We start from the raw sequence: 13,558 nt of genomic DNA on the forward strand, positions 1-13,558 counted from the left end.
GTGTTTTAGTCTGAAAACTCCATTAAAATTTGTACTCTATCGGCAATCACCGTGATATTTGAAATAAAGATCACCAGACCTTGCTTCCTAGTCTGTTTTAGTGTTGAAGCCCCACTAAAACATGCCCATCCTGGTGGGCCCTGCCCGTGAGGTTTGAAAGGCTGGCAACGTCGCTTCCAACATGATCAAGGATTCCGTTTTGCTTGGATACAGAGTGAATACTCGTGGAAGCAGCAGTCAGGAGATCAGATGATGCACTGCATTCAGTAAATCTACTGCAAAAGACCCCTTAAAAGTATTGAAAGGCAAGGATGTTGCTCTGAGGACTAAGGTGTGCCTGGCCCATGCCGTAGTATCTTTTACTTGCTTCATAGGAGAAAATTGGACATTGAAGAAATCAATACATTTGGATTATGGTGCTGATGAATACAAACTGAAAGTTTCATGGACTAACAAAAAACAAACAAATAAATCTTAGAAGTGCAGTCAAAATGCGTCTTAGAGGAAAGAATGGTGAGACGTCGTGTACTGTCGACACGTTTAAAGATAGAGAGAAGGACATTGTGTTCGGTAACGTAATGGGGCATCCAAGAGGGGGTGGGGGACTCTCAACAAGATGGACGGACACCGTAGCTACAACATTGGGCTCAAACTTAAGCACAATTGTGATGCGGGGGATTTGAACCGCTTTACCATCAGACAGATTGTCTGCGAACTTGCTTATGGTGGATCGAACCATGAAATATGATGTGACACTTAGTCAGTTGCTTTCCTCTTGACCCAACCAGAATTTGCTCTAGGCATAAATATTTCTTGCTTGTTCCACAACAGAAATGTCTTCTCTGGCTTTTGAAATATTGATAGAGGTCTTTTCTTCCTTACTCTTTATCTTTATTTTTAGGCTAACATCGTCATTGTGACTTTCTTCTAGCTGGGTCTTGTTTGTTTGCTTCTGATGGGTTTCCCAGTGTGTGATTCACAGAAGGAGTGGATGCAGAGAGGCAATAACTGATGCAAGGTTTTGTCAGGGACATGCAGAGTAGAGGTGGGGAGCAAACAATGAATGCGGGAGGAGGGAAGGATCACTAGGATTGGTTCTGATGATGCATATGCAGCTCTGGAAAAGCTGTTTGACTATGGAAGTTTGTGGTATGTGAATATTATAAAAGGAAAGCTACTAAAAAGGAGAAAGAACAACGGAAACCAAACTTGACTGTGGTTACCACAGTGAAAGAAGAAGAGTTTTTGCTTAGGGGGCATCGAGTTCATGTTCGTCATAGCAGAATGACCTGGAAAGGAGTTCATTAATGGTTGGACAACAAACACTAAGAGGATGTATAATCAATGACATTGGATCATACATGTAGAAGTTGTTGAACTGGGAAATGTTTTATTGTGTGTGTGTGTACATATGTATATATATATTGCCACAATTATAAAAAGTAATGACATGAATAACAGCGAGTACAAGGAAGAAGAAAATGTTCTAGAATTGATCGTGGTGACAACTGTACAAATCTTCTTGATTGGACTGAACTACTGAATTATATGACATGTGAATGAAGTGCCAATAAAGCTGTTTAAAAAAAAAAAAAAGAACAATTGCGAGGATGGTGCCGGACCATGAGGTATTTTGTTCCATTGTCCACAGAGTCACTGTGAGTGAGGAACTGACTTGCTGGCACCTAACAACAACAACCCCTTCTAACATCAGCCACACGCAAGTCACCACAGTCCAACAGACAGACCAGTGGTTGGTGGTGACTCACAATAGCTCATTATAGTTAGTAAATCCTAAATGGACAGCTCTTTAAATGAATTGAATTGATGCATGAACTCATGAAAAATATTTCTTTAATATTCGGTTTGTAACTGGCATAGAGCCACCCCCATAAAGAGTCCCCAGATTTTCCTGCTGCGACAGACGTTGTGGACTGACAACAGCACAGACAAGAACGACTTGCTACAAAAGGAGGAACATAGAGATCTAAAGTAGAGAGAGGGCAGGGGCATGGTCATTGTGAAGAAGAGCCGTCCAAACCGCGAACTAGGTTTGAAGGGGCAGGAATCGATAAAAAGGACAAAGCAGTCAAGATGGAGAGACCAGCGTTTGCCTCAAGACCGGGAAGCAGGACCCTCAGCACATTCTAAGGCCTGCCTCTCCCGGAACTCCGTGGCTCAGAGCGACAGCAAGTAAGGGTGCGAGGGCGTTCAGGGTGCAGGGGGTATTGGAGTAGATTAAAGTCATTACTTCCTGCCCTCTTTCAGATGCTTAGACTAGTTCTTCAATAAATGGAGATAGCCTTGTTTTAAAAGTAATGGGTCACAGTACAGGTCTCGCTATTTTCTCTGAAACGACACATTTGACTTCACGGGTAAAAGCTTCAGTATTCTAATTCTTGTCCAGCCTGGTTAAGAAATGGGATTGTCCCGAAGTCATATTGGAAAATGCTATTTGGTAAGCCAATTACAAACTAAGTACTAAAGATATATATTTTGTGGCCCTGGCTGGAAATGCAGTCCATAGCGCACATCCTGCTTCCCGTGCACAAGGCCCAGGGTGGCCTGGAGGTGCCCTCAGCCTGCACACTGCCCACAGCCTGCGCGCCCAGCAGTTCCTTCTCCCCCAGCCTCCTAGCCTGGGGTGTATTGCTTCTCTCACTACAAAGAAGTGAACGCTTTTCCAGAAAGGAGTGGCTGCCGCTGGTGTACAACACGTTAGGGCATCCCCCTGAGTGATTCTTGGGAAGCTGGTCTCCACACCAGACAAGAGCCCCCTGCAGTCCTGACCAGGGCGAAGCTCTGCTCCAGTCCCTGCCTGAGTTTGAAAGCCAGGGCCAACCTGACTTGAGCTCTCTGAGATGACCACGCAGCTGGACTATGACTGGGAGAGGACTGTGGACAAATCAGAACCTGCCCTTGCTGATATTCTCAGCCCTGCAATGTGTCCCCAAGGCCCTGCGCCTGACCATGCACCTGGAAGAGCAGGCCAGCAGACACATCAGAGCAAGCGATGGCCCCAGTGATGACTGCAAATACATCCGAAAATACTAAAAGTTTCCCACAAACTTTTTGAAGTCCCTCTATATCTATCACACAAGGTTTGCCTTTTCAGTTATTTACACAGGTTTAAGCCTTATTGACAACAATGACAAGCATCCATTTGCTAATGTACCATTCCATAATCCATGTAGTTTTCCCATCACCACTACCTCCCGCTTACTTCCTCTACAGTGACCCTACTAACCACTAATAAACTTTGGTGTCTATAAGATAGATAGCGAGATAGATAGATAGGTAGATAGATAGATAGATAGATAGATAGATAGATAGATAGATATTGCATGAGTTAATGAATTAGTTCAATTCATGTAAATAGCTATTCATCCAGGGTATACTAATGTGCTATTAGGGGTGACATCCAACCATTGGTCAGTTTGTTGCATTGTGGTGGCTTTGGGCTACAGAGGCTGCAAGCTGTTGTAGAAATGAATTACATCACGGCTCTTTTTGACACCTATTTAAAATTCTCCAGAAAGTCCTACCTCTATTTCTAGGTCCAATCTTCCAATACATTCGGTCATTATAAACGTGTATGTGGTTCTGTGTCGTAGTCTCCATTGTGCAAAATACAAATAACTGTATTGCTTTTTTGATGAACACTTCGTGTGCACCATTGAAATGAGGTGTTCACGTGGTTTTACCACCAGAAGTGTGATTGAAAACGTACATACTCTAAACCTATATGGATCACGGCCTCGCCCCTGAAGGACATTTAGTTCACAACCATCAGGATAGCTGTTGCGGAGATGCGTTCCATCACAGCTGTCCTTTATAACTCACTTCAAATTCTCTAGAAAGTTCTAGGTGTAGCTCCAGTGGAAGGTTAAATTTGGGTATGTACAGTTCAAAGAGTCATTATAAAGGCGCCTGAGGTAGACGTGGTGGACGCACAGGTATGGATTTGTGCAGTCAAAGTAGCTAGATTTCTATGAACAACAAAAGAGTGGCACTTTGACTACATCTTTCCATGTAAAAATAATAGGTTTAAGATAAATATGAATAATTTATATTTACACAAGCAGACTAAATCCAGGTATTAATTAGGAAGAATAGAATTGTTTTTCACAGAGAAAAGTCAATGTTAGGTGCCCACATAGCAAATAATGTTGGACATATTCACAAGTTCATTATTTCAGTACTCAGCAGAAAGGTAAGAGGCTGGACTGAATTTACTTAGAATCTCCAGAGAAGAATATTAAACTTGGACTTCACTGTTCCAAATACAACTCCTTCTCTCTCTCTCTTTTTAATGTAACTGTTATAGTCCTGTCACTTATCAAGTTACCTTTTAAGGAGCTTTTTCATGCACTTAATTAAGCCTGACTAATTCTCCAAACAGTACAAAGAAAGATGAATTCCTTAAATATTTAATCCATTTATGACTCAAAGTGTCATCTTCTAAATTGGGCTGTTAAATTCTTGGAATTAATTACTCTTTGAATTAAACCTACCTTTTCAGACATTTGTGACATACAGTCACAGCGCACGTAATGCGTACATTCAATATTTCAGCTGTGCCCTGGGAGAGTGTATTACAAATGCTATCTTGCCAATCTCAATGCAGCTGGCTTAGTTAGGGCCCTGGAATGAAGGACTCCTTCGCCATCAGAGCACACAGAAACACTGCCATCTCGATCTCCAGTCTTGGCTTTTCTTCTCTTTCCTCTTTTGTCCAAACATTAATAAGTCAATGGTCAGGTGCCTTCTATCTGTGGAATCACTCTGATTTCCGAGGGCAGTGTTGGCTTACTTAACTCATCCCGAGCTTCGCCACCTTCAAAAAGTGTTTTCCCTGAGCACCAGCAGCAGAACAATCATCCCTCCCTCCCTCTCTTCTGTTCTGAATTGCCTAATGCATCTATGACTTATTTGAATTATATATTTCCAATTTGTTCCTTCTATCATTTTGAAGGGTAGCCAAGACGGGTGATATTCTTCATTATTCCTTAAGACTCCCCCGCCATTCAGTGGTCACCAAGTCAAGCCCAACACATGCCAGAATGTGTCAGAGTAAATTGTATGCCATAGGGCTTTCAAGGGTTCATTTTTCAGAAATAGGTCACCAAGTCATTTTTCCAAGGCCATTCTTGGGCATTTAAACTACCAACCTTTCAGTAAACAACCAGGCATATTAGCCATTTGCATTATCCAAGAAATGCTTTTCTAAAAACCAAAATCCCAAGACAAGGAGATCAACCGGGCATCCACATGTAGTATAGAGCACCTAATTGCCCCAGGACACTGGTGACTGGTGATGCTGTAGGATAAAACATTGAGTTGCTAACCACAAAGCTGACAGTTCCAATCCACCGGCTGGTACATGGGAGAAAAATGAGGCTGGAGCCTCCAGTAAAGAGATACCATCTTGGAAACTCTATGGAGCAATTCCACTCTGTCCCACAGGGTCGCCATGAGTTAAAATGGACTCAATGGAAATGAACAGGTTTGTTGTTCTTTTCTTTTGTTTTACTGCCATATAACACCAGGTTCCCATATAAAGAAGTGAACCACCATTTACATGAGTATTCCATGGGCAGAACCCCACAGAAACACACGGAAAGTCTGAGTGCGATGTAGCTTGTGTGCAGTTGAGTCCATTCTGACTCAAGGTCACCCTGTAAGACAGAGCAGAACTGCTTCCAAAGGTTTTCTACACATTGTTCTCTACAGGAGCAGACAGCCAGGTCTCTCCTCCTGGTGGGTGCACATCACTGAGCTTTGGGGTAGCACACAAATACATGTTTAAGCTGCTGCATCAGTTGGGGGTATTTTTTGTGGATTATGTGTGCTCAGTAGCCATGTTATTGTCTCCAGCAAGATGCTAAACATCGTGTTGATGAAGTTGCTGGTTGACTTTATTTTAAAGAGGAAAGCTACTGTTTGATTAAAATTGAAATTTCCCAAGGTCTCTAAGAGATTGGAAGACATAAGTTAGTTATTCAGTTTTCATGCATAAATACCTTATAAATCTCAGCATGGAGAAGATTTTGTTTTCAGGTATCATGTGCTAGTGGGCGATATGAACAGTAAGCAGCAGGTATTTCTAGAATAATCTACTGAGCCAGCTTACTTTCCTCCTAACAATATCTCCCACACACTTTTGGTTTAAAATATAACTATTTACATTTAAACTGTAAAACACAAAAGTGGCATGTTAGAAGTTCCAGTTCTAAAGGGTCCTAAAAAAATTGAGTGTGTTACAAAATGATTTTTGTTGTCCCCCAAAATTAAATAATGAAGCAGGGGAAATAATTTTATCACTTAAGAGAGTAACTGTGAAAAGTCACTGGTTATGCTAATGGAGTCAACCCACTTTGGGCCGTTATCCCAGAGCGCCTTAAAGGTCAAGGTGTGCCAAGGTACCTACCACCTTTCATCATTCCAACCTCGTAGCACTTGCGTAGCCGGCAGGCCTGACAGCTCTTCCTCCGGTTTTTATCAATTGTGCATTGGTTGGTGGCCGGACACATGTAGTCATTATGTCCTATTAAAAACAAGAAGAAAAAGTGAATAGCGCATCGTGAAACTTAGCTAATCAGGCTTGACCAGGAAACTTCTTAGATACTATTTTCTTTCCTTCTTTTTTTAAACAGTGTTATTGGCTTATAATTCACTTATAATACAATTCCTTAGTTGAATCCTTTTAGGAAGAGTTGTATAATCATCACCACAATCAATTTTAGTACATTCTCTCTTTCATCATACTCATTGTTATTAGTTCAATTTCCCTGAACCTTCCTTGCCACACCCCAAGGAACAATTAAAGCCATTACTCTCTCTATTGATTCACCTACCCTGAATTTCATACACAGAAAAAGATACCCCCCTAAAGTAAAAACTTAACAGCAATAATGAAGTAAATCAGAGGAACAAACCTCAAAAGAAAAGAAAGCAGAAAATATAAAAACTGGACCAAATTTAAAATGGGTCAAAAGGGGGATGAAATGATTAGGCATTAAATTTTAACCCAGCAGCAGCATCTGCAATAATCCACTTCCCAGTGCACTCTGCACGACAGCAAAGCTGCTCACATGCCTTGCCTCTGGTCAGAGGGGATTTATCAGAGGCTTAGCCCGCACAGATTTCCCGCCTTCACTTTCCCTTTGCTCTCTTTAAAAACTGATTCAACTGTAAAATGGGTCAAAATGGTTACCAAATAATACAAGATTACATTTTAACTTAGCTACATCTGCCACTGTTGACTTCACAGTGCTCTCTGTTGACAAGGCTATTTACAACCCCGACTACGGTCAGCAACTACGGTCAGCGACTACAGTCAGCGACTATGGTCAGCCACTATGGTCAGCGGAGAGTCACTGGACTATTAGTACAGTGTGGACCCTGCAATGGATTTTGAGCTTCTACTGTCATCTAGAGCCTTCTATAAACGAGCTGATCACCTTTTAGGCTCTGATACCTTCCCTCCATCGGATTTGGATTTTATTCTTGACAATCCTTGGATCACACTGGTTGGTGCGTTGATGCCTCACTTAGATGCCTGAATGGTATTTTCTTAACACTTACTTGGCTTTACTATGTTGCTAGCTCAGCCTTTTTTCCTTTATCTATCATTCTCTAGGTTGAAATCAACTCTCCTGCACTGAATTTTTACCTCAGCCAATTGCTTACAGAACTTTTAGGGGGCAAATTGCCTTCAATTCCAATGGCCTGTAATTGTGAGCACCGCTTCTCGTCTCCCCAAATTAAATCAGAACTGCACAGAGATCCATCTTAGGTCCTCATGGTTTCATATTATGCTGATGCTGTGTTCTCCCCCCAAAGAATTAACAACAGGACTATGGCTTCCATTGCCACTGCCTTCTCAAAGATTCAAGGTTGGTCCTGATCCTGATCTGTAGTGTTCTTAATTTAGAGAGGAAGACAAAAGAAAGATGACAAAGTCAGCTGATTCCAGACTTAGGTTGTAGCTGTCAAGCAAGAGATTCCTGGGGCTACAAGATGCCAGGACCAATAAAGGGTTTTCCAATAGAGGCTTCAGGGAGAAAGTACTTCTGATGAAGTCCTAGATTTGGGCTTCTCGTCTCCAGAAATGGGAGAGAATATGTTTGTGCTCGTATAAGTCACCCAATTTATGTTACTTTCTTAAGGCAGCCCTCATAGGACCAGCAAATGTCTTTTCCCAAGCCAGTCCTCTTCTCCCAGTTCCAGAAACACATATCCAATTGGCCAGATGACATTCATGCTCTAAGATTTGGAAGTCACCTCCATTTTTTTATCCATCCAAAAGGGTTTGGCTCAGCTACTCAGAATATGAAAACCCATAAGAAAATGCCTAACTATTGACTTTTTTTAATAAGGAATCTAAATTTTTACATCCCTTGAAAAATGACCTCAGTGGTTCCTGGGGAACACGGGAGAGGTGGAGGTGAGGGGAAGGAGGTGGTGCTGACCAACCCAGGGACAAGGGAGCAACAAGTAATGCAAAATTAGTGGCAAGGTGGATGTGAGAGGCCTGGTAGGGATTCACCAACAGCAATGTCACCAAGAGAAATTACTGAAACCCAAATGAAGGCTGAGAATGATAGTGGGACAAGAGGAAAGTAAAAGGAAATAGAAGAAAGCACTAGTAGGCAAAGGATATGTATAGAGGTCTAAATACAGGCATGTACATATGTAAATATATTTATATAGGATGGTGGGGAAATAACTCTATGTGCATATATTTATGGTTTAGCATTAAGGCAGCAGATGGATATTAGATCTCCAAGAAAGTACTTACTCAATGCAAGAACACTTTGTTCTATTAAATTGGCATTTCATGATGCATACCTTCTGGACATGATCGCTGAATACAAATTTGTGCATAAGCAAATGTGGCGAAAAAAAGCTGATGGTGCCTGGCTATCAAAAGATATAGCTTCTGTGGTCTTAAAGGGTTCAGATAAACAATCTAGCTCAGAAGCATCAAAATCCACATGTAAGAAGCACACCAGCCTGTGTGACCATGAGGTGTATAAGGGACCAGGTACCAGACATCAAAGAACAAAAATCGTATCATTGGGAGCTCACCTTCCCGATATGATCACTGAAGACATAAGCAAATGTGGTGAAGAAAGCTGATGGTGCCAGCTACCAAAAGATATAGTGTCTGGGGTCTTAAAGGCTTGAATATAAACAAGCGATCATCTAGCTGAGAAGCACACCATCCTGTGTGACCATGAGGTGCTGAAGGGACCAGGTATCAGGCATTAAAGAACAAAAATCATATCATTGTAAATGAGGGTGAGTTCAGAGTGGAGACCCAAAGTCCATCTGTAGGCAACTGGACATCCCCTTACAGAAGGGTTGTGGGTAGGAGAGGAGCCAGTCAGTGTGCAGGGAATCAACGATGAAACATACAACTTTACTCCAGATCTTAAATACTTCCTCCCACTACTATCCTGATCCTAATTCTACCTTACAAATCTTGCTAGACCAAAGGATGTACATTGGTACAGAGAGAAACTGGAAATGCAAGGAATCCAGGACAGATGATCCCTTCAGGATCAGTGGTGAGAGTGGTGATACCTGGAGGGTGGAGGGAAGGTGAGGTAGAAAGGGGGGACCAATTACAAGGATCTACATATAACCTCCTCCCTGGGGGATGGACAATAGAAAAGTGGGTGAGGGGAGACATTGGACAGTGTAAGATATGACAAAATAATAATAATTTATAAATTATCAAGGGTTCATGAGGGAGGGGGATTGGGGGGGAGAGGGAAATGAGGAGCTGATATCAAGGGCTCAAGTGGACAGCAAATGTTTTGAGAACGATGATGGCAACAAATGTACAAGTGTGGTTGACACAATGTATGTGTGGATGGATTGTGATAAGAGTTGTATAAGCCCCCAATAAAATTATTTAAAAGGAAAAGAAGCAATAGGACTTGACATACTAGTTACATATTTTAATGTCCATGAGAATAAAAAAGTACAAATTTTCAAAAGAAAGAAATGATACATATGACATAAAAAATGTATTTCTCTCTCTAAAGCAAACCTCCTGCCAAAAAAGTTAGGTTATAGCCTAGAAGGCAGCTTTTTCAGCCAAATTTCCCCATTTATTTGCCCTGTGTGGCAAGCTGCAGCACAAAGTAAAGTATTTGAACTATGGAGCTCTTTATTCTTTAGCCAACTTATGGGTCAGTCCCAAGTAGAATGGGGAGATGTAGGACTTGACAAGAAATGTTGGTCTCATAAAACTTGGTTCTCCATCCTAAGGTATACATTATGAAAGCCACCGGATGAACAGGTTGCAGATCAAATTAATATCTCCATTCCTCAATGACATATTAGGAACTAGCCAACAGAGTTACAAAAGACCACGCTCTGCCTCAAACATACAGGCCGCGTTTGAGTAGTTGTTATCATTGTCTTGATTAATAAGAAAACATTGAAGACATAATAGAAAGGGAAGCCAAATTTACATAGGCCGATGTCAATTCTAAACAAAAGATGCATTCTTCCGAACCTTAAAAAACTATTTTGATGTTTGGTCATGTCTATGTAGTATGAGTATATATTGACAAACTGAAGCTTTGAAAAAGCATGCAGCGCATGTTCCCAAGGTCTGTGGCTAGTGTGGCCATCTGATCTCCAACTGCATGCGAGAGCAAAGTGGAGAGACTTTGACAGCTCAGGTCAGCAAAGTATCTGTAGCTGCCACTCGCCTTTCCTATAAAATAAAGAAAAAAAAAAAAAAGAAAAAGCATGCAAACAGTAAATCTCTGTAGAAACTAATCAATAACCATTCATTCCAAATGTGATTTTGACTTGCTTTCTCCCCCAAAAGCCAGCCGTGTCAAAGCTAGAAGATGAGAAGTCTGCATCATTTGGTTGAGTCTTCTGCTTGGCCTGGCCATTCATGTCTGATGTGCGATCTTTACAGAATCAAGTGAAATTCCTGAGCTATCATGTTTAATAGAATGCATGCTGGATTTTTAATGTAATCCATTTCTGGGGAAAAGATGGGTTTTCCCTACTCAAAATGATTTAAGGTCTAGAACTGGTAAATGGGAAACAAGTGAAAGCTTAATGTACACAATTAAAACACTTTATTCTTATTCAAACACTATTAATAACTCTTTCTAAGTCTCCAACTTTCAATAGAAGAAAAAAAATCCTTTGTTGGTATTGTTTACCCTGATGAATATAAGTTGGTGAATGTGTGCTCTTAAGGCTAATTATTCACTTTTCTTTAAGAATAAATTTCTGAAATGCTAGTACGGAGTCTTGTGAAAACAAAGCTAAGAAAACTCTCCCGATGGAGCCTTACATTTTTGAAACCAACAACAACTCACACTCCTGGGATTAGTGAAGTATACAGTGTTTTGACCGGAGAAGCCGAAGAACTCTACATACTTTTGTTAGGATCTACCCAGGATTCTTCTGGGCCGGCTTGGATGAAGTCAAAACCTGACATTTCAATGGCGTCTGGAGAAATGATGACTACTTGGTTAACCACTAAACCCACCAACCAACCTGTGGCATTATCTGGTGTTCAGATAATAAGAAATGAAAAGCCCAGGAGGAGAGTAGAGAAGAGGCTTCTTCAAAGAGAGTTTCCAGGGAAGCCCAGGCCCCAGGGGTGATTGTGTGGTTGACTGAGAGCTTTTCTACCCCCTTTGTCTCCTTATTTTACCTCCTTCAGTCACAGGTAGGGGCTCTCAAACACCCCCAACACACACACACACACACACACACACACACTCACCCCCTTATCACGCAGAAAGTCTGTTTTTTGCTGGTTTGTTTGAAATGAACTGGTTTGTCACTAAAGATTGCATGTCCATTTCTGCTTTACGTCTCCTTGCTCTCTTTATCTTAAGCCACTCAGAGCAGCAGTTTTCCTCGATAAGAAATCTGTATTTATTAGTTATAAAAATAAGCAATGAGCCAGATTTGGAGTTTCAACATAAATATAAAAAAGAGGCCCAGCTAGAAAACAAGAAGTCGCTTGTAATATTTAATATTTGTACCTCTCATTCTGGCATGCCATTCCCATAGCATATCTGGCAGTCACCTCAGACCAAGTCAAATCTCAGCTGGGCTGCACATTGGTGTATCCATAGGCGGCATGTGGTCCATTTGCAGTTGGACTATGTCTCCAACAGATCTGACATCATCTTCTGTGAGATACAGAAAGATTCCTCCCAAGTTGTCTCTTCCCAATATATACCAAACCTAGCTGCTTGCCACACATGGTAAATGATTGTACACTTGGAGGCCAACAAACGCAGGGCAGAGGTTATTCTCCCTGTAGGCATTCAGCCATCCAGAGCAAGCAGAAACTTGTTTATTCCCAGTGTAGTCAGGGCTCACTCCCTGCTGTTAGGGACAGTGGATTGCTTCCCCTGAAAGCTTAGACTAAATCAAGTCTCCAGCTCAAGGGCAACCAAGGTTAGGCTGCCATATTGAGTCTAGGGTCTGCCTTCTTGTCACATGTGTACCCCTAGTCCCTCCTCTTCCTACAGCATGTGTACCCCTAGCCCCTCCTCTTCCTACAGCATGTGTACCCCTAGCTCATCCCCTTCCTGTGATGTGTTTGCCTATAGTACACCCCCTTCCTATGACGTATGTCTTTACCTGTAATCAGGGGGCTTGCACACCCCCAAAAGATATACAAGCCTCGGTTAGTAATAAATCGTTCTCTCTCACTCCTGCCCTCTCGTCCCCCAACTTCATAAGTGCCACCAAGAGGGGCTGAGGTGAGCATGCTACCATGAAATGTGTCTGACTTCTGCAGGTTACTCTCTCCTATCTCTCCTTATTCTCTATGACTTTACTATAATCTTTATATATCCTAACCACACAATTGCACCTACAGACCCCGTGATTATTGTGGGGGGCTGGCCACCCCCACAGACTTCACTCTCTTCCTCAGTTGATCCCTCAACCCCAACCAAATAAATTCTTTCTCCTTCAAAATCATCCTCCCTCCGGGTTCGCCACCATGACTGGTGTCATTCACACCATCTCCTGACCAGGTTATTACATAAGCCCACAAAGTGACATGGCCTTCCTCTGGCCAGCCTGCATGATAAAATATCATTTTTAAAACAAATATGAACCAAATGATAGTACCGTCATACCTTCCTTTGTGGAGGAGCAGTCACGGGGGGGTGGGGTGGGGGTGGGGAAGACTAGGATTCTAGTTTGGAATTATGCCTGGGAAAAGATGGCTCCTATATGCAGGATCCCAAACCGAGGTCCATAGGAGCAATACTTGGCCCTCAGCATGGTGCCAGGAACAGGGGACCAACTGAGAGAGGGGACGTCTGTTCTTCAGCCCTGGCACTTCTTCCAGGAGCTCGTTCCCCCACTGGCTGCCACCCAACAGGAACAGAGCGTTAGATGCGGGTCTTCCCAGAAGTTGTGCCCCAAGAATCACAACATAAAACCAGGCGCTACCTATCAGTGAGCTTCCCACCTATTTCTCTTTTGCTGACTGGCTAGTGTCTCAGATGGGTACCTCTTCAGGTTTTCCTGAATATAA

General features: G+C 42.1%; 1 protein-coding gene, 1 non-coding gene and 1 pseudogene across 2 annotated transcripts in view; 2 read left to right on the forward strand and 1 right to left on the reverse strand.

Annotated features, from left to right (window-relative positions):
- The window catches only part of LOC142453068 (chromobox protein homolog 3 pseudogene), a 63,615-nt pseudogene extending 60,561 nt beyond the window's left edge, over nucleotides 1-3,054 (forward strand).
- ESR1 (estrogen receptor 1) overlaps nucleotides 1-13,558 on the reverse strand; it is a 345,467-nt gene that overhangs the window by 244,573 nt on the left and 87,336 nt on the right. Inside the window, exon 3 of the mRNA XM_075554364.1 lies at nucleotides 6,431-6,547. Within this exon, the coding sequence (XP_075410479.1) occupies nucleotides 6,431-6,547 (117 nt within the window). The remainder of the gene's footprint in view (nucleotides 1-6,430; nucleotides 6,548-13,558) is intronic.
- On the forward strand, nucleotides 10,617-10,746 carry LOC142454048 (small nucleolar RNA SNORA44). The gene has a single exon (XR_012785580.1). It is a non-coding gene; the product is annotated as a small nucleolar RNA SNORA44 (small nucleolar RNA).

The sequence above is a fragment of the Tenrec ecaudatus genome, chromosome 7 (assembly GCF_050624435.1).
Source record: "Tenrec ecaudatus isolate mTenEca1 chromosome 7, mTenEca1.hap1, whole genome shotgun sequence".
NCBI classification, from domain to species: Eukaryota; Metazoa; Chordata; class Mammalia; order Afrosoricida; family Tenrecidae; genus Tenrec; species Tenrec ecaudatus.